Raw genomic sequence first — 28,000 nt, forward strand, 5'->3', positions numbered from 1 at the left:
GTTAACTGCAGGAGTGCCGGGTGAACCACTGCCTGTGGAAAGTGAAAAGGACATCTTCGAATACATCGGCTGGCATTATCGAGAGCCACGAGAGCGAAGTGAGTGAGTGTGACCTGAGGCCTCCCCCCAGAACCTCTTAACCCAAGACCTATTCTGAAATTCCATGGGAGTGACAATGCGATGAGTCCTGATAAGCGTAGCGCTAGTTGAAACATTCATAAGGGTTTCTCAATTGCTTGCTTGCGAACTTTGTATCTGCATAGACGGCTAGTATATTATACATGAAATTAGAATTGTCGAGAAAATCAGCTTTTCTATAAAGGTCTGTGGAGTAATATCAATAAACCACTTTGAAGACTGATTGATGTTACATTTAATAATGAATAAAAAATAGAATATTAAATACAAAATATTACACACGATTCATCAATACTGTTTGTAAAACTAGCAAGACCAAAGGGACGTGGATGAAAAGGTCAGCTGACCCTCAACAACACAAACTACAACAATTAGACTTTTCCACGGTTAAACTAATCATTTCCAAACAATTTTTGGCTTATTTAACAAATGTGTAAATACAGTATATGAATTATGCGTTTTGGAACTCATTGCAAAGCCAACAGGAGACGCCACAAATCTTAGTAGCTCATATTTTGCCAGCTTTATATATACACCACTAAAAGCTTCACAAGCATTTACTATTCAGTGGCTGTGAATGATATTCTTAGCTCCTGTACATATGGCATGCAGTGAACAGAGAGAGGGAAACACTACATTCTCACCTGGTTTCTCCCTGATATGAGGCACAAGTTATGAATGCTGCAAGTTGCCTGCAACAGTACATGGGACACAACTTCCATACAGTTGGTGCAAACACCGTTCTCTGCCGTCTGGTGTCCATTTTGTCGACAGCCCGGGGGTTTCCCGACGGCGTGGGGCTGCCGACAAAATGGCAAACCCTCATCTCATTTGTAAAGTAGTGTGGCATCTTTTCAACTGCAATGAGCTGTGTCTAGGATCATTAGTTAACTTGTCATGTTTCTTAAAATATAGCGGCCATTATATTGGCGAGTTAAAAGTTGGGCAAGAAATCGGATGCATTGCATTGGTGGCGCAGAATTGCAGGCTCGTTTTCAGAATACGCAGGAAGTTTTGATCTGCACATAGTCTGCGTATTCCAATGCATGGAGCGGACGATTGAGTAAAGAAAGGTTATAAAGGTACGTTATTCTCTTATTAGAATAAAAATTGGGTCTCACCCCCACAACCCACAAAGATGTGCAGGGTAGGTAGATTGGCCACGCTGAATTGCCTCTTAATTGGCAAAAAATGAATTGGGTGCTCTAAATTTATTGTTAAAAATAAATAAATAAATAAATTGCCCCTTAATTGGAAAAAAAATAATTGAGTACTCTAAATTTATTTTAATAACTCGCAAAAGACTTTCAAACGCGATACTTATTGCATTGGAGCAACATGTCACTGGGACTTGAAGGTGAACTCCATTTTGGAGCTGGAGCTGCCAATTCTCTCAACTAACTGCCAATTTTGATAATCCACCAAAACTAAGCATAGCGATGGTAAAGGGCAAAATAAGCTTTGTGACAGGAGAGGGGCCTCAAATTTCATTAAATCGGAGGAGAATAATTGGCAATTTTGGCGTTTGGGTGAGAAACCCCAGTAATCTTCGAGGTTGTTAATTAACTGATCGTTGTTCTAGTTTAAGGAGTTGTTTGTGAACACTTCTGTAAGGTTTGCTAAACTGGCTAGCTAGTAATCCAATAATTTACTAGTATCTTTAAAGCGTGCACTCATTTTAGCTCATTTATAATATACACAGAAGCTTGTGCATATGAATCCAGCCTTTCTCAAACACCAGAACATATTGTGAAGATCATCTATTAGGGGAGGAAAAGACTGTCCTTCACTACAGGAGATTGCTGCAAGACTTCCTTGGAATCGGTATTAAACTGTATCTGTACGGGTTTCATAGATTATCATAGAATTTACAGTGCAGAAGGAGGCCATTCGGCCCATCAAGTCTGCACCGGCTCTTGGAAAGAGCACCCTACCCAAGGTCAACACCTCCACCCTATCCCCATAACCCAGTAACCCCACCCAACACTAAGGGCAATTTATCATGGCCAATCCACCTAACCTGCACATCTTTGGACTGTGGGAGGAAACCGGAGCACCCGGAGGAAACCCACGCACACACGGGGAGGATGTGCAGACTCCGCACAGACAGTGACCCAAGCTGGAATCAAACCTGGGACCCTGGAGCTGTGAAGCAATTGTGCTATCCACAATGCTACCGTGCTGCCCTTTGAAGTGCAGAATTCTTGGTTACATGCCATACAACATTGGCACTGACCTGATGTAAGACTATGGATAGATCCTGCCCAACGTGGCAGGAGATAGATTAGAAATGGGACAAGATATTCTGCAATTTGTTGAGATGTTTGCTCTTTTCAATCCCTGACCAGAACCGAGCATTACCTGCTGATTCACTCAGAATCCGGGACTACCACTGAGCTCCATTTGCTTTGGTGGAAGATGCCTTTAAAAATGTATTCTTTCGTGGCAACTGAGCGTCACTGGCAAGGCCAACATTTGCAGCCCACACCTCAATGCCCTTGAACTGAGTGACTTGCCAGACCATTTCAGAGGGCAGTACAGAGTCAACCACGTTGCTCTATGTCTGGAGTCATAAATAGGCCAGACCAGGGAAGGATGGCAGATTTCCTCCCCTAAAGGACATTAGCAGATGGAGCACCAATTTGGCCTGGTGGTACTGAATAGCTTTACTGCATCTATTACATCTACATTTAAGGTCCTTTACCTGTGTAATGTACATTTTATCATGAAACGTGTGTTACAACCATTTTCAAACATGTGTAACATCTAATAATATGCATCATTGTACAATTAACAGGATCATGGATAATAATGTTGGTGCCGCTCAAGTATTCTTACAAAATACCGCAAATTCTTTTTGATTTTTAGTTTTTAAGTAGCATTTCACCATACAGGGCACATCAATTGCACTAAACATGGAGTCTTCGTAATGCCGTACAAACACTTATGCTTTCCTACAGGGAGTCTATGCATACCCAGGTCTCAGTAACTAATAGTCATATTGAAAGCTGCATTTATCCGTGAGTTTTGCCTTAATCATATTTTGAATAGTGGGTTATTGTAAATCAGCACCTTGTGTAATGGAGCTGGAGGCAGAAATACATCTCCATTTGCCACTTGGGTGGGGAAGGATTGATTGGCAAGGGCAGATCATGGAGAGAGAGGACGTCGGCGGGCAAAACGTCTCAAGCAGCTCTACTGCATCTGATTCCACCGGCTGCCTGGCGGACAATATACATGGTACAACTGAGGAGGATGTAAAGTGAAGAAGTACTTGGACTTGAAGTCCGAATTGTTTTTGCTGTGATGTCAGTCCGACATTGTTAATGCAAATTAACAAGACAATTTACACAATTTAAAGTTTTGTGGCATATTTTACCTTGATCCAGATCAAAGTGGATGCTAAACATTTAAAGGATGGTAGTCTTAAACACTTGACATATATGAGTCCAAAAAAGTATAGTAAAAAATCATCCAGATCTGGGTGCGCTTCACAATCTCACAGCTTTCGTAATTGTGGAACATTTTCCAAAATAATCCTAAATTAAATTTAATTCTTTCCTCACAGGGGAATTTGCACTGCTGGTTCTTTTCGTTACTGAGATCTGGCTATGCATCCTGTCAGGTTGAAAAACATTACGGCTTCACAGTAGAGGGAAACTAAAGAGCGCTCAGTTGCGAAATGCAGGCCAACAATCATATGAAAGAGACAATGCTTCATTTGTCGACCCTGCACCAATTCTGTCAGAGTCCCACCTGAAACATGAATTTGGCGTTTCTCAGTTCACATGTTAACTGACCTGCTGAATATTTCCAACATTTTGTGCTGTTACTTTTAGGAATTAAAAGCAGTTTCCTGCTCCCACCCTCCCAAGCTAGGTGCCCATTGAGGCTTTCACCTTAATAATAATCTCTATTAGTGTCACAAGTCGGCTTACATTAACACCGCAATGAAGTTACTGTGAAAATCCCCTCGTCGCCACATTCCAGCACCTGTTCGGGTACACCGAGGGAGAATTCAGAATGTCCAATTCTCGACAGCACGTCTTTCGGGACTTGTGGGAGGAAACCGAGGATACCCATGTACACACTGGGAGAAGGTGCAGACTCCGCTGTTTGTGATTCAGATTGCTTTCGACAGACACAGCTCATGTTTGGAAGGGCGCAATGTTGAATGGTACTGCCGGTCGTTTTTCTGGATTCAAATGACCACCGTGTGAAACTGTCACTTACTTTACTGAAATACTGCATTGGTTGGTCCTGCCCTAAACCTTGTGTTTTCTGTTAACTTGTTCTTGAGACTGGGACATCATCATTGTACATCAAATACTTTCATCTATTGATAAAATTTGACACAATCAGATAACATTTCTTCCACCATGCTACACTTTACAGAGCTCATTTTAATACCTTTTGTGTCCATTTTGATGCATGGGGTGCTGCTTTTTTAAAAAAAAATTGAATTTACTTTAACTGGTGCAAAAGCTGATCCTAGTAATTTGTGATGTAATCAAACCGAGAGTTCGGACTGGGGTCTCTCTCCCTAAATACGTTGGCAGACCCGTAGCCTGGAGTTGCTTTGCGACCTGCCTTGGTTTTGGTTACGGCAGGCTAATCCCAGGCCACAGTCGCATCGCTGGAAGATCTCTGGCCCCTGTGGGCCTTCCTTGCGACCCCGTTTCGAGCAAACCTGCCCCTCTTTCAGCACAGGCCGGCAAATCTTCGACCAGAAGTGGCGAGCGCAGCAGAATCCAGCAGAACAGTCTGATGTTCGCAGGCATGTCTCTCCTTCCAACGCTGCAACATATAAGAGAGTATTTCTTATCAATATATGGAATAAATAGACTACATTTCTTTGTCACCTGTTACAGTACTTGCTGAGCAGGTCATGGGAAAGAATCTCCCCTTCCACCTGCCCCAGACAGTGTGTAGTTCATGCATCAATCAATGCCAGCTATCTGTGTACAGTACACCAACAGAAAAAAGGAATAATTCCATTTGGAAATGATATTATGGTTTAGTTCATGTCAATTCCTGTACACAAAGTACACACTAAGTGAAATAGAGCAGTTCACTGTTAACTCATTTATCAAGCTTTATGTTTCCAGTGTCAGCTCCTGAACCTTTACCGTAATAATCTTTATTGGCACAAGTAGGCTTATATTAAACACCGCAATGAAGTGACTGAAAAGCCCCTAGTCGCCACACTCCGGCGCCTGTTCGGGTACACGGGGAGAATTCAGAATATCCAATTCACCTAACAAGCACGTCTTTCGAGACTTGCGGGAGGAAACCGGAGCACCCGGAGGAAACCCACGCAGACACGGGGGAGAACGTGCAGACTCCGCACAGACAGTGACCCAAGCCGGGAATCGAACCTGGGACCCTGGCACTGTGAAGCAACAGTGCCAACCACTGTGCTACTGTGCTGTCCAATACTCCCTCTGACGACAAAGGATCTCACCGCACTTTTTCTCTGAGCATACATCAAGCCACCCAAGTCATCTATCTCGCTGAAGTTCATTTTGTTATTTTACATTGCACCATGAACAAGGCAGAATATCTTCAAATCCTCCCAAATGACACTCAATAGTTCACGGTCCCTTTTAACTTATCCAAATGAATTTCACTTTCATTTCATCTCGCAAGGACATGTATTTTTCTACAGCTTTAGAGCATGAATTTCCAATATTAGGAAAGAACTCGCATTTATGTAGCTCTGTTTTAATAAAAAAGCTTGGCACTCCAAAGATGTGTAGATTAGGTGGATTGGCCGTGCTAAATTGTCCCTTAGTATCCAAAGGTGTGTAGATTAGGTGGATAGGCCGTGCTAAATTGCCCCTTAGTATCAAAAGATGGGCAGGTTAGCGGAATTGGCCATGTTAAATTGTCCCTTAGTATCCAAAGATGTGTAGATTAGGTGGATAGGCCGTGCTAAATTGTCCCTTAGTATCCAAAGATGGGCAGGTTCGCTGGATTGGCCATGTTAAATTGTCCCTTAGTATCCAAAGATGTGTAGGTTAGGTGGGGTTACGGAAATGGGCTTGGGCCTCTTTTGGAGGGTCTGTGCAGACTCAATGGGCTGAATGGCCTCCTTCTGCACTGCAGAGATTCTATGGGTTCTGCCTTGCATATAAATCTTTGTCAAACTTGAGCGTGTATGTGTGTCATGGTTTAAATGCAAAGCACTCGGAAATGAGACTGACTCATTTTAGTTTGTTAATGTAGCTCATCAGCAAACCTTCATTCATTTAAATGGTTTACAATTATTTTCACTTTCATAGAAATTTCACTCCATATGTTTCGCCATGTTAACACCGAGAAATGGCATTGTCAGCCTGCCCCGCTGTTTATTCCAGCGAGATTGGAAATAAATACTTCAGGAAGGTGCTGGCAGTATCCAGGGGAGGACATCTTCACAAACACGTTAGCAACATCAGAGGAATTATTTTCTTGGTTAGGTCATTCTAAAACTGGTCTATGAGACATGCTTGCAACATCTGCTGCAGCAGGTAAATAGCCTGAGAATGACCCTACAGTGGAAATGAAGACTCCACGATTAAATATTCATTGCAAGTTGAAAAGGTAAGAATATTGTACTCGTATCTCTGTGGTGATTTTTGTATTTTTTGAACTTCTCAAGCAACAGCAATTTGTTTGACCCTAACTGTGACCAGAGGAAGGGCGGAATGGGTGGCGCAGTGGTTAGCACTGCTGCCTCATGGCTCCGAGGACCCGGGTTCGATCCTGTTCCCGGGTCACTGTCCGTGTGGAGTTTGCACATTCTCCCCATGTCTGCGTGGGTCTCACCCCCCCACAACCCAAAGATGTGCAGGGTAGGTGGATTGGCCATGTTAAATTGCTCATTTATTGGGAAAAAATGAATTGGGCACTTTAAATTTATTTTTTAAAGAACTATGATCATAGATGCAAAATTGACATGTCGGTAGATTGAGGAGTAGATATGAGAGTATCTACGAGGATCCAGTAACCTGAGGTTAATTCTATTTTAGCAGAATTGCATGCTTGACTTACAAATCAGTGTTACATATTAAAGAGTCTTGCATATCATCACCCTCTAGGTTAAAGATATGTTTCTTCATCGCCTCTCTCCTTCAATTATGGGCTGGTTTAGCTCAGTGGGCTAGACAGCTGTTTGTAATGCAGAACAAGGCCAGCAGCGCAGGTTCAATTCCCGCACCAGCTTACCTGAACAGGCGCCGGAATGTGGCGACTAGGGGCTTTTCACAGTAACTTCATACTTGTGACAATAAAAGATTATTATTGTCTATGCCCCCTGGATATTGACCTCTCTGCTAAGTGAAATACAATTTCCTTATTCACTCTATCCACGGCCTTCATTGTATACCTCAATTCATTCTCCATCAGCCCCTTCTGTTCCAAAGATAAGAACCACAGTCTAACCAATCTTTCCTCGAGCTGTGGTCTAACTAGTGCTGTATACAATTCCAGCAAAACCTCCCTGCTCTTATAGTCTGTTGCAGCCAAGAAATAAATACACTGCCAAGTGCTAACCACAGGAGTAATGATCTTTTAATTATTCAGTCAACCCACGCTAGATTCAAGCCCCATGAACATTGTCACAGAGCAATGATCTAACTGGGACTATACATGAAAGAAATGTTTTGCCAACCTCTCTAATTGAGGAAATTAACAAACTTTTGTTCGCCTTATAGAAATGAACAATTTGGGTCTAAACCATTCAGAGCTCTCAACAAATCACAGAATCTATCTGTGTTGAGTTAATGTCCACTTGGGGCTACAATTAGCCTGAATGCTTGCGCACTAGGGAGCGAAAAAATGAAGGTTCTCAACAACGATCACGATCCAGAATTTAGCATGGAGTGAGAATAGGATCCGACTCAGCTATTGGAAGGTCCTGCTGACATTCAGATGTAACAAATGGGCATATGGATGAATACCAGATGCCAATTGTTGATCATGAAAATGAAAATGAAAATCGCTTATTGTCACAAGTAGGCTTCAATGAAGTTACTGTGAAAAGCCCCTAGTCGCCACATTCCGGCGCCTGTTCGGGGAGGCTAGTACATGCAACAGTGCCTCCACAGAAGACAGCGGAGTAGAGTTTCCACAGGCTCTTCTGTCGAAGATGAGAGGAAGCCCCCAGCAGAATGGCGTATGACAGGAGATTAGGAATCTCCCTACCCCGACAGTTTTTGCCAGTGTTTGGGAGACAAAGGAAGACAATTGGCCATGGTGGAGCCAACAGGAAAGCTCTCTTTTCAGAAGCCTGATGCAGCCAAATACAAACATTCCCATTTCTGGTTCAACGTAGACAGTGTTGATCAGGTTTGGTACTGCTTGTATACCTGTAGCATGCTTTCACCCATCCAGTATAGATAGATAACCAACAATGAGTGCTGGGAACTGATTTTGACACTGTACAGAAGTATCACCTGATTGTCCTCTCCACCAGCGGGTGGATTAAGTATACGGTCCATCAGATTTGAGTCTTTGACCACAAACCAGGCAGCAATTTATTTAGCAGGGAATAGCTAAAAGGAAAGTGCTCAATTCAACATTGTGTAGTCATGGTAGTTTGCAAATTTTACGACCGTTTTTGATTTCTGAAGGTTCTGAATTTCAATATAACCAGCTCCCTGTATATGGTTGCCAATTTTTTAAAAATGAATTTATGGGATGTGGGCATCGCTGGCTAGACCAACATGGTTGCCCATCCCTAGTTGCCCTTGCGAAGGTGGTGGTGAACGGCCTTCTTGAGCCGCTGCAGTCCGTGTGGTGTAGGTACACCCACTGTGCTGTTAGGGAGGGAGTTCCAGTATTTTGACCCAGGGACAGTGAAGGAACGGCCGATATATTTCCAAGTCGGGATGGCGAGTGACTCGGAGGGGAACCTCCAGCTGGTGGGGTTCCCAGGTATCTGCTGCCCTTGTCCTTCTAGATGGTAGAGGTCCTGGGTTTGGAAGGTGCTGCCGAAGGAGCCTTGGCGAGTTGCTGCGGTGCATCTTGTAGACGGTACACTCGGCTGCCACTGTGCGTCGGTGGTGGAGGGAGTGAACGTTTGTGGTACGGGTTTCGATCAAGTGGGCCTGCTCTGTCCTGGATGGTGTTGAGCTTCTTGAGTGTTGTTGGGGCTGCACTCATCCAGACAAGTGGAGAGTATTCAATTTCCCCGAACAGGCGGCGGAATGTGGCGACTAGGGACGTTTCACAGTAACTTCATTGAAGCCTACTTGTGACAATAAGCGATTATTATTATTATACACTCCTGACTTGTGCCTTGTAGATGGTGGACAGGCTTTGGGGAGTCAGGAAGCAAGTTACTCGCCACATGATTCCTAACCTTTGACCTGCTCCTGTAGCCAAGTATTTATGTGGCTGGGTCCAGTTCAGTTTCTGGTCAATGGTAACCCCCAGGATGTGGGGGATTCAGCGATGGTAATGCCATTGAATGTCAAGGGGCGACGGTTAGATCCTCTCTTGTTGGAGATGGTCATTGCCTGGCACTTGTGTGGTGTGAATGTTATTTGCCACTTGTCAGCCCAAGCCTGGATATTGTCCAGGTCTTGCTGCATTTGGACAGGGACTGCTTCATTATCTGAGGAGTTGCGAATGGTGCTGAACATTGTGCAGACATCCGCAAACATCCTACTTCTAACCTTATGATGGAAGGAAGGTCATTGATGAAGCAGCTGAAGATGGTTGTGCCGAGGACACTGCCCTGAGGAACTCCTGCAGTGATGTCCTGGAGCTGAGATGATTAACCTCAAACAACCACAACCATCTTCCTTTGTGCCAGGTATGACTCCAACCAGTGGAGAATTTTCTCCCAGATTCCTATTGACTCCCGTTTTGCTAGGGCTCCTTGATGTCAAGCGCAGTCACTCTCACCTAACCTCTGGCATTCAGCTCTTTTGTCCATGTTTGAATCAAGGCTGTGATAAGGTCAGGAGCCGAGTGACCCTGGTGGAACCCAAACTGAACATCCATGAGCATGTTATTGCTGAGTAAATGCCACTTCACAGTGCTGTTGATTACCCCTTCCACCACTTCACTGAAGATTGAGGGTAGACCGATGAGGTGATTATTGGCCAGGTTGGACTTGTCCTGTTTCTTGTGTACAGGGCACACCTGGGCAATTTTCCACTTTGCCATGTTGATGTCAGTGTTGTAGATGTACTGGAACAGCTTGGCTCGGGGTGCAGCACGTTCTGGAGCACAAGTCTTCAGTACTATTGCTGGAATATTGTCAGGGCCCATAGCCATAGCAGAATCCAGTGTCTTCAGCTGTTTCTTGATATCACGTGGAGTGAATCGAATTGGCTAAAGACTGACATATGTGACACTTGGGACCTCCGGAGGAGGTTGAAATGGATCACACACTCGGCACTTCTGGCTGAAGATTGTTGCAAATGCTTCAGCCTTCTCTTTTCCATTGACGCGCTGGGCTCCTCCATCATTGAGGATGAGGATATTAGTGGAGCCTCCTCATCTCGTGGATTGTTTAACTGTCCACCACCATTCACCTCTGGATGTGGCAGGACTGCGGAGCTTCAATCTGATCCGTTGGTTGTGCGACTGCATTGCCCTGTCGATTACTTGCTGCTTATGCTGTTTGGCATGCAAGTAGTCACCAGGTTGACACCTCACTTTTAGGTCCGCCTGATGTTGATCGTGGCATGCCTTCCTCCACTGTTCATTGGACTTCTTGAATCACCTGGACCGTTTGTTCACTGACAACTGGTCCAAGCAACCAGTTAAACCCTAAGTCACAGGCTACTGACCACAGAGATGTGAGGCAGTCATTGACTTTGTCCCCGCTCACAGACCTCAGACATTGCTGTCAATCAGCCTCATCACCCCAGGCTGGCTCGCTTCTTTAATATATTTTGAGATCCTTTGAAAGCATGTTGGAACAAAGGTTAAGAACAAACTGAAGTGCTTTTAATTACATGGATCAGCAGCCATTTGACGCTATCAAAGACTAACAATGCTTATAGAATCCTTGTGGTTAAGAAGCTTCAAAATAAAAAAGTTTAGGCCGTTTAAGGAGCTCACATTAACCAAAAAGGGTCAAAACTCCGGTGCGCATTGACTGAATTTCACGTTCCCTCCCGGGACCTCTGTACTTCAATCAACAGAAAACAACGTTTATCTCATCTGTACTACGCCGAACAGTTTAAAAATATCAATGGCTAATGGGCAAAAATGCTTTACTTTTGACAGAACTTCTAGGGTAGCACGGTAGCATAGTGGTTAGCACTGTTGCTTCACAGCTCCCGGGTCCCAAGTTCAATTCCCGGCTTGGGTCACTGTATGTGCGGAGTCTGCACATTCTCCCCCGTGTCTGCGTGGGTTCCCTCCGGGTGCTCTGGTTTCCTCCCACAGTCCAAAGATGTCCTAAATTGCCTTTAGTGTCTAAAAAGGTTAGGTGGGGTTATGGGGATGGGGTGGAGGTGTGGGCTTGGGTAGGGTGCTCTTTCCAAGGGCCGGTGCAGACTAGATGGACCGAGTGGCCTCCTTCTGCGCTGTTAATTCTATGATTCTGGGTGTGTAGTCAAGAGCGAAGCAGAAACCTGCGCTCTCTGTTCGGTTGACGGCCATTGCACCACCTAATTTATTCTCTTCCAACTTGGAGAAGGGAATAAAACAATAACGCAAATCCGTGAGAGGGTAGTCGGCACCTCGCACTGATCTTTGATGTAAAAGCCAACTTCAATATTATGACGAGAGTTGGAATTGGAAAGAAAATGCACCAGGTCAGTGCCTCTCCGTAAGTGTACATGGAGGTCCTGCCACTGAGCTCTGCTGGCTTGTTCACACAATGTTTAGCCCGATTACCTCGTGGAGGTCTCTCCAGTGCAGTGAAGGTTACATTAATAACATGCTTGATTCCATTTAACATGCGGTGAGACACTCAGAAGATTCACCTCACATATTTAAGAAATTATAAACTGGTGGAATTCCTTCACAAGATGCAGTGGTAAAAGTTGTGGCTTGGGCTGTATGCTCACCGCAAAATGCTGGAGCAGTGCTTTGCCTCTGCATTAAATTTATTGCCGAGGTGAATAGGGATAAGAGACTAGCTACGCTGCTCCATTTATCCCGGGCAATTGGAAAGCTAATTTCTAGTTTTCAAACTTGGTTTGTTTTGAAGTTTCCTACCCTCCCCGCCTGCTGATGCCGATAATAGCTGATTTTCCCCTGTCCCAACAGTCCTCCATTTCTCATCCACTCTTCATATGTAAGCCCAGAGAGTAAGGCTCTTCAACTGCGTCACGGACAATACACTTGTGCCCACTGCTGACATCCCCACGAGGCAGATTTTAATTTTAACCGCCCTCCACAGCTAGTCACTTTGTTCTGGATTTTTCTGGTTGCATTGTCTTTCGAAACTTTTATTTCTCTTTGCATTATCTTTGGAAACAAACACTTTTGTTCAGCTCATCGTGTCAGCAACTTTGCAAAACAAATATGAATGGGAAAGGTTTTCAAAAAGATTCAAGAATTTCAAGATTGAAAAACAGCTTCTTCCCCGCTGTTACCAGACTCCTGAATGGCCCTCTTATGGAATGAACTAATCTTTCTACACATCTTCTCGACAGTTGTAGCACTATATTCCATATGCTTCATCCGATGTCTATGTATTTACGTTGTGTATTTATCGTATGTTCTATCTTTTCATGTATGGAGCGATCTGTCTGGTCTATATGCAGAACAAAACTTTGCACTCTACCTCGGTACACATGACAAATCTAAATCTGAATTGGGGTGTTTTAATGGGGGAAAAAACAGTCCTGTTTGGGGCGCCAGTAGCGGGGTGTTTCTCAGAGCCCGCAGCGCCGAGAATGACCCCGCTATCAAACGAGACTTTGTTTTTTGGGGAGGGGCTTCTGTGGGGAACGCCTCTCCAAGGCCGCACTTACTTTCTGCACTGACAAGCTGAGCCCGTGAGGACGAGATTGCGTCAGATCTTGCGAGGCGTCTCGTGAGATTCAACAGCCTCGTCGCGTCACTGAGTTGGGCGCGACGAGACCATTCAATCGTGACCTTAGTCTCCAACGCTCCGCGTTTATCAAAAATGCTTCTCAGAGTTTCATTTCACCTTGCTCAACTGCAGCCTGTGTCACAGATGCCCATCCCAGACATGGATGTTGACTTGCTCTAAAAAGATGGGCTGCCCCATAATCAACTTATCCAGCAAGAACTTAACCATCGTTAACCGCCTCGCCTCAAAGGAGGAAGCCCCTTGTTGACAGGTTGTTTTGTTGATGCTTTTCTGGCACTTGACCGCAGGTGAAATCATAAACCAGAACGCACCACATTTCAAATGCCAACAATATCCTATGATGCGCAGGTTCGGTGGATTGGTCATTCCAAATTGTCCTTGACTGACCGAAGGTTAGGTGGGGTGGTGGGGGGGAATGGGCCTCTTTCAGAGACTATAGGAAATATCGGCAAGAATATAGGAAATCTCCTTACCCTCCCCAACCCCCACTTTCCCATTCCCTGCCCTTCAGCATCTACCTTTCCATTCCCTCACACAGCCTTTCCTGGCTCTCAACATCTGCCTTGTGCCTACAGTACTGGCCGACTCTTCCCAACATGTTTTGAGATGCCCACTCCCTTGTGAACAATACAGTTTTATCCAGTTTCAAGTATCTTTTCGGAGCTCCGCATACACGTTGCAATGTTTTCCACTGCGGGTAGCAATGCTGACTAAAACGTCATCGTACTTGGGTCTGCCTGGCCAGAACTATTAAACCCTGTCACGTAAAACACAATTAATCAATTACGTTTTCTTGGCACCAAAAATTGCCACAGGATTGAAACCAAATTCTGTCTTTAGTAATGAAGGAGATAATGAATATTGGATCTCCACGGTGATAAACAAAATTGGTTGGACCTCATTCAAGCCAGATGGTAAGTAATTAAAAGGCCTTTGCCATTAAATGCTGTAATTATAGACTACCATAGGGAGAGCATTTCATGTAAGTGCGGAGTTCAAATTCAGCTGTCAGCCTCAGCATAGCGGTAGCACCTGTGCCTCTGTGTCAGAAGGTTGTGGGTTTACGATCGATCTGAATGATTTACTTTGATAGACTAAGGGCATGCTGCATTGCTGGAGGCTGTCTTTTGGAAGAGGAATTAAACCGAGGACCAGTCTGCCCTCATGGATAGATACGCAAGATCCTGTCACACTAAAGAAGAGTGGGGCAGTTCACTCAGCAACATTTACCTTACATTGCTATATCCAATATTACTGAACAGGATTTTCTGCCCACCATTTCTGTGCCACTTTGTATCTGCATTGCAACAATGCTTAACTGGCTGTAAGCATTTTGGTCTTGATAGCACCTCTGGATGTGGATGGTGCTTTCCAGCGGCATTACCTTTTGCTGTTACAGGTTTCAAAAGAGAAGCCATTCGGGTGGGTGGGAGTGCTCAAGTATTCCACCAGTGTCTAAAAGTACATTTAACACAGGCTCCTGTAATACTAGTTAAACGACAAAGCAGTTTATCTCTATTATCTTGAGCAGGGGTAAAGCACTCCCCAGTGACCACGGATGTGTGTAGATCTTTGCTATCCAAAAGCTCCAATGTAATATGATTATTTAACCTTGGGGCATGTCTAGTGTTGAAAACCCCCAGTAACGCAGAAGTGGCACAAATCAAAAGTGGGCAGCTAGAGATGGGCACTCCCATTTACCTTTGCTTATTTGTGCTTTGTTGGGCTTTTCCTTTTGATTCTTCCGCCGGGTTTCCTTAATTTTCTGAGTGTTGGGTTTCTTGGGCCTCTTGCCCCCCTTTGTTTTCCGTGACCGTGTAGCCTCGGATGGCGTCTCCGCCGCCTGCCCTTCCGATCGTGTGCACACATCTAAAACGAGGAGAACAAACGCATGTGTCAGAAAATGCCCAACGTCCCCTCCCCTCCTCCCAGCCCTCACCTTCCCCGGGGACCAATCTGCTCAACCGATTTCAATACTCCACCACGAGTTGTGTTCACAAGATGGGAAGGCTTTTGAAGCGAACTTTATTGTGTGACACTTAACAGTGCGAGGTGTAGACTTACGCAGGATGCAGCTGTGTAAAAAACAGTGCCTCAGGCGAGTCGGGGGGGGGGGGGGGGGGGGGAGGAGGTTAAGATTGAAGATACTTTTCAAAGGTGTATTCCCAAGCAGATTTCTGATGAAATGTGAGCGGAGTTAAAGATTCTCAACTTTATGCAGGACTCAACTTCACAAGAGGAGACAGCCAATTTCCTGTTGCATGAATAACCAGACTGGCCACAAAAATTGCATTCAGGTATTACAAGTGTTCACTCGCAATAATTTGCTCCATATCCTGTATCATCAAGGCAAACTTTTCATGTTGCAGTGCTCATTTCCCTTGTTGTTGATCTATTTTTCAACACCCATTCTCCCAGTCAAAAAGCAGCTGCCCTCTGCTAATGTAGTAGATGGCCAATACATTCATCCTTTCCCCGGAGCCTTCCATTCTCATTCCTCTCTTGCTCCTAAAAACTCGTCCTGCACACTCTTCCCCATCTATCCTACCTCTACTTCACTGCTTTCCGGGGGCGGCACGTGGCGCAGTGGTTAGCACTGGTACTGCGGCGCCGAGGACCCGGGTTCGATCCCGGCCCTGGATCACTGTCCGTGTGGAGTTTGCACATTCTTCCCGTATCTGCGTGGGTTTCACCCCCACAACCCAAAGATGTGCAGGGTAGGTAGATTAGCCAAGCTAAATTGGCCCTTAATTGGAAAAAAATAAATAATTGGCTACTCTAAATTAGGGAAAAGGAAATAAATCACTGCTTTCCAAGGGTTCAATCTCTTGACCTCCTCCGACCCCCCTTCCTCCAATTGTCTTTAAGCTTTTCCAAATTTAACATGAACCTTTTGATCTTCTCTTCCTCCTCCTGATGAAGCTATGTCTATCTAACCGCCCCCAAGAGACAGTTGTGACAATTAAATGCATGTCTGCTGTTCCACTGATAAATACATTGCTATGTACTCTACTCTCAATTTGCTACTCATTGGAAACAGAAGGAAAGCCCCTCTAGTCTGTTCTGGCATTCAGTTGCATCATGGCTGATCGAAATGGTGGAGGATTCTCCCTCCTGCTGACAACACAAACTTCCTGCTTGTCCTGCCTTTAACATAAAAGCAATACCAAAGCGTTTTACAAATAGCAATAGAACCCGGAAGGATAGACGGGATGAATGTCTGGTTGAAAAGATGGGTTTTTGAGCTTGCTTTAAAATGAGGAAAGCCAAGTGGAGGGGTTTAACAAAATGGAGCTAGGCAATTGAAAGCTTTACTTGCGATGGCGAGGTAAAGAAAAGAGACAACACTCAAAAGGTGAGTCAGAGAATCAAAGAATGCAGTGATATGTGTGGTTGGAGGCGGTTGGAGTTTTAGGGCAGACAGGGAAAGGCTATGGAAGGATATTATGAGATGAATGAGAATCTTACCCATTTGATATCATGGGAGTGGAAGAGGCAAAGATGGTGTTGACCTAGATAATTTAGGTATGGGCCTTAGAGTGAGACAGGATTCATACCACTGTTTCAGATAAGATGGTGTTTGTAAAAGGTGGCGGTAAGAGATATTAACACATCATAAAGCTATTATTATCAGTGGGACTCGAGACAGCAAACCAAATTTAGAACTAAATCAGTGGATGAAGTTGGTGGATATTGGCTGGATTTTCAGAAGACGTGTGATAAAGTTCCACATGTAAGACTTCCAATATAATCAAGGTATGGATGAAAGGAAAATTAGCTAGTCATGTGAAAAGCTGGTCACAGAAGCAGAGGTGCCTTGAAGTAGTGATTAGTGACGATCTACAGGGCTTTTCCTGCTTTCACTGTTGTTTTGTTGCCAATATGGAGATAAGTGCTTCTGATAACATGTTGGTTGCTCAGTCAAGGCGATCAGCCACCTGAAAGCAGATATTTTTGGCCTGAACTTGCTTTCTACACAAAGCATTGAGCCTGTCACTAAATCGAATCCAGCATTCTGTAAGTAGATGTCACGATGGGACACAGACATGCATGTAACACCTTCCGTGGGATATGCAATATATAGCAAGTGTAAAACAATCCACTTGATAGTTTGAACGTCCACTTGTCCGAGAGGCAGATAAATGTGTGGGAGTTTCTCTTCCCAATTGCATGATATCTGCTTGCGGTTTTTTGGACTCCATAACTTTCCATGCATGTACGTATGAAGAGGAATGCCGAATTGTTGGTGCAAATAAAGGCCTGATATCAGGAACACACTGCAGAATACAATAGTACTGCATTTGGGGAGTGGATCGGTTGGACAGCGTGCAGCGCCATGGGTTTTCTGTGTTACAAGGTACAATAAAACTGCAAATTTATGGAATACAACTTTTTAAAGATGGGGTAGGATCATAGGTGGGATCGAAACCATCTGCGTGTCCTCAACTAGAATGGTTTCTAAATTTAAAAGTGGTTGACATAATCCCAGGCACACTATGCCAGTGGAGAAATCCAGAAATGCATTAATGGTAAACCAGCAGGGTGGGACAAGTAGCACTCGCAGGTAAACCAGTGTGTTGTAATTATCTCTCCCCTATACCTCCCAACCCACTAGGGGTGGCCTGCATTGACAGGGAAGTATAAATACAATGTGGAGAATTTGCATTGACACCATAAGGGTGAACTGAGGCATTTATAAAAGAAACAATGTCAGGGAGTTCATGCAGATGTTTGATTCTAAATGTCTAATTTTCATCCCACTGTGTACTTTATATTTTTAGAAATGTCAAATTTTGCATAATATCTCTGCAGAACCTTACGTTCTCTCCCAATTGCTGATTTAATTTGCCAATTGCACTGAGTGTTTGAGACTGTTTTTCATTTCTGACACCCGGCAAAATATAAGTACAGTGCGAACAAAGTGCACCCTAGCAAGCAATTATTCCTGTGATTGGAAAGGTGAAAGGAAACCGCTGTCTGAATTTGGCAAGAAGTCTTACGACACCAGGCTAAAATCCGCAGGTCTGTTTGGAATCACTAGCTTTCGGACTCACCTGAGGAAGGAGCAGCGCTCCAAAAGCTAGTGATTCCAAACAAACCTGTTGGACTTTAACCTGGTGTTGTAAGACTTCTTGAGGGGCATAGGCAGAGTGGATAGTCAGAAGGGTAGAGGGGTCAATTACTAGGGGGATTAGGTTTAAGGTGCGAGGGGCAAGGTTTAGAGGAGATGTACGAGGTAAGTATTTTTACACAGAGGGTAATGGGTGCCTGGAACTCGCTGCCGGAGGAGGTGGTGGAAGCAGGGACGATAGTGACGTTTAATGGGCATCTTGACAAATACATGAATAAAATGGGAATAGAGGGCTACGGACCCCGGAAGTGTAGAAGATTTTAGTTTAGACGGGCAGCATGGTCGGCGCAGGCTTGGAGGGTCGAAGGGCCTGTTCCTGTGCTGTACTTTTCTTTGTTCTTTGTTCTTACCGTGCCCACCCAAGTCTAACGCCGGCATCTCCACATCATGAATTTAGCACGTTAAGATTGATGTGCTTTAAAATCAGACCCTTGCTGTGTATTTGTTTTACCCTTTTAAAGCGTTATTATCCCTCGTCACTCTACCTCGAGGTAGTTTGTATTTCAGCTACGTACCAGAGGCCAGAGAGTCCCATCCCTCCTAATCCCGTTGAAAGCTTTGGACTCCTTGGTGTAACAGAAGGCAGGGGGACTCCAGTGCTCCAGCCAATCAGTTATAGCACAGAGCTGATTGCTCTATTCCCTCAGTCAGGAACCAGAGACAGTAGTAACATTGCCATTCTATCCTCACTTGGAATCAAAGCCAGCATCTTCCCAGGATCTGGATTTATCTGTTGCAGTCTATTCAAACGTCACGTGCTTTCCAGTACCATATTAGACAAAGATGCTTTACCACATGCTGAGGGACATGCTTGCTTCTCAATTCCGAAACTTAACTGGACCAATCAAGTATGCACTGTGGCTACAAGAGCAGACTATAGGCTGGGAATGCTGTGAGTAAAATCACCTCCTGACTCCCCAAAGCCTGTCAGCCACCTAGAGAACGCAAGTCAGGAGTGTGACGGAATACTCTCCACTTGCCTGGCTGCGTTAAGCTCCAACAACACTCCTGAGGTTCGACAAAAAGGCTTGCTCGATTTTGCACCCTATCCACCAGCTTAAACATTCGCCGCCTCCACTGGGTTAACCATCTTCAAGAAGCAACTCACCAAGCCTCCTTCGACAACACCTTCCAGGCCTGTGACCACTCAGAAGAACAAGGGCAGAATACGTAGGGGAACACCACCACCTTTAGGTTCCCCTTCAAGCCTTGTAACATCCTGACTTAGAAGTATTTTGGATTTATTTATTGATTAACAGGATGAGGGTGTTGCTGGCTAGGCCAGCATTTATTGCCTGTCCCTAATTGCCTTTGAGAAGGTGGTGATGAACAACTGCAGTCCACGTGGTGTATGTACATCCACAGTGCTGTTAGGGAGGGAGTTCCAGGATTTTGACACAGCGATACTGCAGGAGCGGCCGATATATTTCCAAGTCAGCATGATGTGTGTCTTGGTGGTGGTGTCCCAAAGTACTGTTGTTCCTTCGCTATCGCTAGGTCAGCAACCTGGAACTCCCTCCCTAACAGCACTGTTGTTGTACCTACACCACATGGACTGCAGCGGTTCAAGCAGGGCTCAGCGCTACTTTCTCGGGGACAAATTGGGATGGGCAACATATGCTGGCCATGACTGAATTAAAAACAAAAGGAGAGCGGAGACCGAAATGCCAAAGATCGGAGATGGAATTGCAGGTTGCCTTGTTTTTTCAATTGGAAAGTCAGGACCAGGACGTGTGGATATGATTAGCTGGGCCCTTCCCACACCGCTTGCAGCTATCCCCATCCCTCAAACAGCCGGCCCATCCTCGCCTTTGTTAAGTGCGCCCTGCACACCACTTCTAATCGAATCAACCCCAGCCTTACGCATGTGGGCGAGGCGTTAACCCTCTGCAGCACTTTACACCACAATCCTTCCTCCAACACCACTCCCAACTCTTCCTCCCACTTGGTCTTTCTTGCGAAATCTCACACCTGCGTATACCTGAAGCCTTTCTCACGCTGGAGCCCATACTTCACCCCCTGCTCCTCCAAGCTTGCACCCCTCCCCCTCCAAAAACAGATCCCTCATCACTTTACTAAATATCATTTTTAAACTGTTTTAAACCTGTACCTTGTACCAGAATAATAATCTTTATTGTCACAAGTAGGTTTACATTAACATTGCAATGAAGTTACTGTGAAGAGCCCCGAGTCACCACACTCCGGCGCCTGCTCGGGTACACAGAGGGAGAATTCAGAATGTTCAAATTACCTAGAAGCACATCTTTTGGGACTTGTGGGAGGAAACCGGAGCACCCGGAGGAAACCGACGCAGACACGGGGGGAATATGCAGACTCCGCACTGACAGTGACCCAGCGGGGAATCGAACCTGGGAGCCTGCCGCTGTGAAACAACAGTGCTTATCACTTACTAGTTGAGGAACTCTGTGGACTTCTGTTTTAGAAGAATTCCTTGCTGTACAGGTGCTCTGTACAGTACCTGTGTTTGAGAAACCTATTGTAAACTTGGTGTTTTAAAGAGATCTCTTCAAGCAAGAGGCAGCAATTTTAAAGTCAGTTACTGTACAGTATTCCAGACTGTATGGTATACACTCTTTCAATTTTTTAATTGATTTTTCTGGGCAAAAGGTTGTCCCTCACGAACCGAACTCTGGCCCTAACATTGATTCCAATGAGAAACCATGCTTCACTTAATGCGGTGATTTTCACGATCGCAACCACCACTTGAAGTGAGGACAGCCTACACTCACTTTGAGTATGCTTGATGTTGGAGCACAGACAACAAACTTAAATCACGTACAGCATTGGCCTGACTGCACACAGAGGTTGACTTTTGATTTTGGCATCTGTCTCTATCCTTTGAACCCTCTGAAGAATTCTTGAAAGTCAAATTCACTGTACACCTGAGTTTGCCTACATCAAAGGTACATTTAACAAGTAAGACCTCATGGTGGAACTGTTGCTGAATTCTTTGAAAATAGTCTGTTCACATCAATGATTGTAGTTGCTTACTTCAAAGATACTTCTCTCAATCAAGACTTCCTGATTCAACTGCTTTCGAATCCTTTGAGAAGTAGGTTAATTAATCCCCTTTCTATTGGATAATTAATAGATCCCGTTGCCTCCGCACAAAGGGCCCACTTGTGGCTGATGCCCCAGTCATTTATCCCATTGCACAAGAATGACTTGCTGATAATACTCAGAAATCTGAAGCAGAAGATAAGCTCCTCAGTGGCCCACAGCTAACCTGTTTATCTCGGCTGACCCATGCTCCAAGAAACAAGGACGTTCAGGCATTTACCCGTCAAAAGTGGCCACTTGAAAGGCCGATTTTCATTGAGGGTGTGCTTCATTGTCAAGGAGGCAGTCCTCAGTTATACCTAAGAGCTTGGTTCAGTAATAATAATAATCTTTATTATTGTCACAAGTCGGCTTACATTAACACTGCAATGAAGTTACTGTGAAAATCCCCTTGTCGCCACATTCCGGCGCCTGTTCGGGTACACAGGGAGAATTCAGAATGTCCAATTCACCTAACAGCACATATTCCGGGACTTGTGGGAAGAAACCGAGGCAACCGAGACACGGGGAGAACGTGCAGACTCCGCTCAGACAGTGACCCAAGCCGGGAATCGAACCCAGGTTCCCCGGCGCTATGTAGTAACAGTGCTGACCACTGTCCCGCCCCAGTACATAGAACTGTACAGCACAGTACAGGCCCTTCGGCCCACCATGTTGTGCCAAACTAGTCTGAAACTAAGATCAAATCAACGTACTCCCAATCATTCTAGTGCACTCCATATGCCTATCCAATAACCGCTTGAAAGTTCCTAAAGTGTCCGACTCCACTACCATAGCTGGGAGTGCGTTCCACGCCCCAACCACCCTCTGAGTAAAGAACCGACCTCTGACATCCCTCCTATATTTTCCACCATGAACCTTCTAGTGACGCCCCCTTGTAACATCCACCCGAGGACAAAGTCGCTGAACGTCCACTCTATCTATCCCTCTCATCATCTTATACACCTCAATTAAGTCACCTCTCATCCTCCTTCACTCCAATGAGATAAGCCCTAGCTCCCTCAACCTTTCCTCATAAGACCTACCCTCCAATCCAGGCAGCATCCTGGTAAATCTCCTTTACACCCTTTCCAATGCTTTCCAGTACTGAGGCATTGTGATGTAGCTCAGTAGACATTCCAAGTCCATTCCCCCTTCAACTGTGTAAGTGGCAGATCTGCTGCACTATCTACCATTAACTTCCATTCTCCTGCCAGCTCGTGGTTGCTGACTGAACTGCCGTTTCTTGATATTTTCCTCGGTCTTAAAGAATTCCACTAAAAAAACAGGGCAAAAGGTCTCCATCAATACATCAGTGGTTGCGTAACCCACCAATTCTGCGCTCGGCAGGAGATGGAGTCAGTGATTTTATTTGAACCATTTCCCTGCCTGTGGGTGAATTTGGTCGACAATCAGTTTGATGGAATGAGTCCATTCCCTCAATCTCCAGGACATCATTTCAAAAGTGGATCTTGAGCAAAACATTGGTTGGGTGTGTGGCCCTCAGCGAACAGTGAACAGGCAAGAGTGTGGCCTCGAGGTGGAGGACCTGCCGAGATCGTGTTGAATGGTGAAGCAGGCTCGAAGGGCTGAAAGGCCTCCTCCTGCTTCTATTTTCCATCTTCCAATGTGCTGGGACACTGATGTTCAGACACCAAAAGGGAATGGGTTACTACAGCTTCAAATTAATGGCAATCAGAAAATCCAGCCTGTTACCCAGCAGTGACCAAAGGTTACTATTCGACACCAACATTATTTGGAATCGTCCAGCTTCACCACAGAAGGAGTGGCACATAGCAAACAGCTGGAGTCAGTTTGGTCTGGAGTGCCTCAGGCTGGAATGCAAAGTGAGCCTACTTCACTTCAACAGAGCACAACAGTGCAGTTTGGCGAAATGTCATGCTTACCGTTTAAACAGTGGCTTCCTGAGCAGCACATCCCATCCCGTTGGCACCTCCTCCGTAGCCCCCTGCAAACAGAGCAGATGGGTTGCTCAGGACGGGAAGTCAGGCAGAAGCGCCCAGGGCCACAATCTGGATCTGCCAAGCATCGGGACTCCTGAAGAATAAATCCGAAACATGGAATTAGTCAACCTCCAAAAACATTTGTGGTTAATGCTTGTGTGAGCAGTAATGCAAGTGGAGGATCCACAGCGTAACGTCAACGATGGAACAGTAATAATAATCATCTTTATTATCACAAGTAGGCTTACATTAACACTGCAATGAAGTTACTGTGAAATCCCCCAGCCGCCACATTCCGGCGCCTGTGTGGATACACAGAGGGAGAATTCAGAATGTCCAAATTATCTAACAGCACGACTTTCGGGACTTGAAGGAGGAAATCGGAGCACCCGGAGGGAACCCACAAAGACACGGGGTCATACCTGGTCCCAATACACTTGTGTTAATCTGGACCAGCGACTGGTTCCCCCATTGTTACAACCCAATCTGACCTACTTGATCATACTTCTGTTTGTAGGTTGTCACTGACAACTGATTGAGCAACCTTTACTCTAGTACTGTTCCATGGATTTAATTAGTGTTTGATGGAATAATGTAAGGAGAGTTTTACTCTGTACATAACCTGCACTGGGAGTGTTTGATGGGGTTAGTGTAGTGGGAGCTTTACTCTGTATCTAACCCGTGCTGTACCTGTCCTGGGAATGTTTGATGGGGACAGTGTAGAGGGAGCTTTACTCTGTATCTAACCCCGTGCTGTACCTGTCCTGGGAGTGTTTGATGGAGACAGTGTAGAGGGAGTTTTACTCTGTATCTAACCCCGTGCTGTACCTGTCCTGGGAGTGTTTGATGGGGACAGTGTAGAGGGAGCTTTACTCTGTATCTAACCTCGTGCTGTACCTGTCCTGTGAGTGTTTGATGGGGACAGATTAGAGGGAGCTTTACTCTGTATCTAACCCCGTGCTGTACCTGTCCTGGGAGTGTTTGATGAGGACAGTGTAGAGAGAGATTTACTCTGTATCTAACCCCGTGCTGTACCTGTCCTGGGAGTGTTTGATGGGGACAGTGTAGAGGGAGCTTTATTCTGGATCTAACCCTGTGCTGTACCTGCCCCGGGAGTGTTGATGGGGACAGTCCCAGGGCATGCCCCCATGGAAGTTAAAACCACTAGTCCAAAAGAAAACCAGTCGGCCACATGAGAGTCCTGCCAAAGACCAAATCCAGGCATGCTGAGGAAGGAGTTGGACTTCTTACAGTTTCTACTCAATCGGGCGAAGATGGAGTTTTTTTCGGATTTGGTATCAGCAAAAGATATGGGAGTTAAATAAAATTCATGAAATCACAACACTTTTGATATCAGTCTTCAACTAGCAAATGATGGAAAATACCAGCCATTAGCCAGTCTACACAACCTTCTGGCTGGGGCACATCAGGTCACGGTGCTTTCTAAGGCAAGGTGATCTCGGAGACCTTGACTGGCAGCCGCCGGGTCCATTAGATGATAATCACCTCAGCAGTGCTTTTTGTTTCAGGACCAGACGATAGTAAAAGGCTCCAGGCAATAGATTAGAGGTGTAAATCTGTGCAGCCAGTAGGTGGTGCTCTTTGTGCTGATTCAGAGTGGTGAATTGACAGCAAAGCAATGATCTAACATAACCCCATCTCCCAGCCACAGTCACCACATCCATTCAGCCCCATTCAGTCAAACCTCCCGCACTTACACCGATCGTGATATTCCAACAGTTTAACTCACTGTGTGTGTGTGTGTGTGAGAGCGATGGAGCAAAAAAGTCACATCAAACATTTTGAGAGGCAGGTTGCTGGCTGCTGGGGGAGACCCATTCTGGGGGAGGAACGGAGGCGAGATGAAGCACATTGATCTTTCATTTGCTCCCCTTCGTCTGTTACTCTCTGGCTCCTGCTCTCCCTGTCCCCCTGTGTCCCAGTCATAGAATTTACAGTGCAGAAGGAGGCCATTCGGCCCATCGAGTCTTGAAAAGAGCTCCCTACTTAAGCCCACATCTCCACCCTATCCCCGTAACCCAGCAACCCCATCTAATCTAAGGGCAATTTAGCATGGTCAATCCACCTAACCTGCACATCTTTGTGCGAGGAAACCGGAGCACCCGGAGGAAACCCACGCAGACACAGCGAGAACGCGCAGACGCCGCACAGACCAGTGACCCAAGCCGGGAATCGAACCTGGGATCCCGGAGCCGCGAAGCCACAGTGCCAACCACTGTGCCACCGTGCTGCCCCTAGAGGTGAGAGCAAAATACTGTTAATGCTGGTGTCTGTGTGTGTCTCACGTTCAGAGTCTGCTTCATTTAAACCAGCACAACCCTGGGTGCCCAAATGGACAATCCCCATAATATTGGGGTCAACGTTAGGCTCAGCTCGTTCGGACAGAACCCGTCTCCTCTCTTGCTCCTCCAGACTCTCAGAAGCTTGGGGCCATGTTGCTGTAATTTCCTGAATGGGCGATGGAATCAGATGGCGGGGAACTTGTAACAGTGTATATTACAGGAGGTTGGGGGAGGGGGGGGTGAAAGGGAGGCAGGACATGGGTTCAGGCGTGATCATTCGGTGGATTGCAGTTGGGACATCCCAGTTGCGGACACCTGTTTGGGAGAATTCAACAGTTGGGGGATTCACAATCAAACAAAGCCACCCTTCAAAAATGTACACCAATTCCAAGTTTTTGTGGAACTCTCTCATTCTTCCTCATCGTGAATATCACTGCCATGTTCTACATGTCCGGGTGCTCTTGTGATTCACAATCAAAGGAAGCCAGCATAAATTCGTTGAAGGCAAATCCTGTCTGGCTAACCTGATTGAATTATTTTTGAACGGTGGCAAGCTAAGGGTGATCAAGGTGACGCAGTAGATGTTGTATATGTAGACTTACAGAAGGCATTTAGCAAAGTGACACTCGGGTGACTTATTAACATGGGTCAAGCCCATGGAATTAATGGGAGTGCGAGAGCAAAACTGACCAGTGACAGGGAGGAAACAGGGTTGGGGTGGCAGGTTTTTCATTCTGGGGGGTCGTTTGTAGGGGTTTCCCAGGACATTCCCCCCCCCCCAGGTATGGGAAGGACTTCAGTTCTGAGGAGAGGTTGGGAAAGTTCTGACTTCTCCTTGGGACAGAGCAGGCGAAGGGGGCGACTGAATAGAGTTTCTCAAGAGGATTGAGTCGATATTGGGGGAATAAAGATTCCCTCTGGTCAGTTAAAATCATTGGGAAAAGATCTCAGGGGAATGGGGAGAAAGGTTTTCACTTGGGGAGTTTTGGGGATTGTTCTACCTGGAAAGATGCAGGCAGCTGATTCCATGTTTTAGAAGGGAATTGGAGGAACTGACAGGGTTATAATAAAACAGGGGTTAGGGGCTGTTTATTGGTACCGTGCACCTGGCTGGTTAGAACAACAGCCAGAGTAACCACACACCTTCACTTCAGAGCCAGGAACCCAGTGACACTCCGCCAGCAGGGTGCAGAAGGCACCCTCTGCCTCCACAACGCACCCACAACCCTCATGCCATTGAACCCACCCACTCAGAACTCGCTGCACCGTCCTCTGGGGCTGGTTGCAAGGCTGGCTGGCTCCTCTGGGACTCACCCACATCAAACCACTTAGCCAGTGTCCTATCCACTGCTTAAACCCCACCCCACCCCCATATCCCCTTAGCACGACTGGCCATGAGTACCTAGGTCCATGACCCACAAACTGGTGACCTAACATTCCAACCATATCTGCTTCACACCCATGTGGCTGTGTTTCCAAAACTTTGGGGTGGGAGGCAACAAAGCTCTAGCAGTCCTCAGTTCAACAATTGGCATAAAGATTGATTGAGACACACTCACCGCCCTCTTAGGAAGACCCAGCTCCAGATTTTTAGCAGCAAACCACAATTCTCTTTTGCAAACTCCCTAGACGGGGGGGGGGGGGGGGGGGGGGTTCTTTTGCAAGGCAACTTGATTATTGGTGGGGCTACCATTTCTGATTTCACAAAAACGAGTTAAAGGGGACAGGGGGATTTGAGATCAGCCCTGATTTGATTGAATGGTGGAGCAGGTTCGAGGGGCTGAATGGCCCACTTGTGCTGCTAATTCCTGTGCTCCATTTCACTGACAGCCAAGGACTGGTGCTTCACATTGTCAGTGGAGAGGAGAATTAGGAGAAGGAAGGTACAGGTGGGATTTATCTTTGGAGTTAGGGATGGACAGAATTGGGATAGCCATTCCATTGAGGTGAGGATTGGAGACAGGAGTCATTGCAGTTAGCATGAACACAGGTGGAGTGCAGGGATTCCCAGCCCAAGTAGTGGGTGCCCCTTTTCCTGTGGATTTGCAGAGGGGATTCCCAGCCCACCCTCCCTCCCTCCAGCACCCTGGGACCTACCTGCTTGGTGGGAGCCTGTCCAATTTCAGCCGAGCTCCTGATGGTGTTTGAATCCAGCACCAAGGCACTGAGGGCTCCGAAGAGGCAGCACAGGAGGAGGAGGAGGGTCACCGCACAGCCCATGACCCACAAGTGGTTACAAGGGGAAAAATAAAGCCAGCGAGGAGTAGAAATACCAGGTCACAGGGAGGCGAGGCGGAATGCAGAGCGGTCCCTTTCCAAGTACTGATGTCTTGAGCACAAGCTCCTCCTGTCTCTCTCTCTCTCGGTGAAACGGGATAGCCCTTATAGCCCT

The 28,000-nt window shown here is 45.9% G+C and overlaps 2 protein-coding genes and 1 long non-coding RNA gene across 4 annotated transcripts in view; 2 read left to right on the forward strand and 1 right to left on the reverse strand.

The window, feature by feature from the left end:
- Positions 1–361, forward strand: part of polb (polymerase (DNA directed), beta) — a 142,654-nt gene extending 142,293 nt beyond the window's left edge. The window contains exon 14 of the mRNA XM_072485968.1: positions 12–361. Coding sequence (XP_072342069.1) covers positions 12–106 — 95 coding nt within the window. The 3' untranslated portion in view covers positions 107–361. The remainder of the gene's footprint in view (positions 1–11) is intronic.
- Positions 356–27,995, reverse strand: LOC140396970 (dickkopf-related protein 4-like). The gene is made up of 4 exons (XM_072485969.1): positions 27,706–27,995; positions 23,249–23,399; positions 14,852–15,019; positions 356–4,935 (listed from the first exon to the last, which is right to left on the reverse strand). Exons 1-4 carry the CDS (start codon positions 27,826–27,828, stop codon positions 4,682–4,684), a joined length of 696 nt encoding a protein of 231 aa, XP_072342070.1. The 5' UTR covers positions 27,829–27,995; the 3' UTR covers positions 356–4,681.
- Positions 1,095–28,000, forward strand: part of LOC140396971 (uncharacterized) — a 57,569-nt gene continuing 30,663 nt past the window's right edge. The window contains exons 1-3 of one of the 2 annotated variants that reach the window (XR_011936655.1): positions 1,112–1,220; positions 1,841–1,962; positions 6,423–6,723. This is a non-coding gene — a long non-coding RNA (uncharacterized lncRNA). Of the gene's footprint in view, positions 1,221–1,840; positions 1,963–6,422; positions 6,724–28,000 lie in introns of both variants that reach the window. The other variant, XR_011936656.1, reaches the window with a different exon arrangement.

The sequence above is a fragment of the Scyliorhinus torazame genome, chromosome 20 (assembly GCF_047496885.1).
Source record: "Scyliorhinus torazame isolate Kashiwa2021f chromosome 20, sScyTor2.1, whole genome shotgun sequence".
Classification (NCBI taxonomy): Eukaryota; Metazoa; Chordata; class Chondrichthyes; order Carcharhiniformes; family Scyliorhinidae; genus Scyliorhinus; species Scyliorhinus torazame.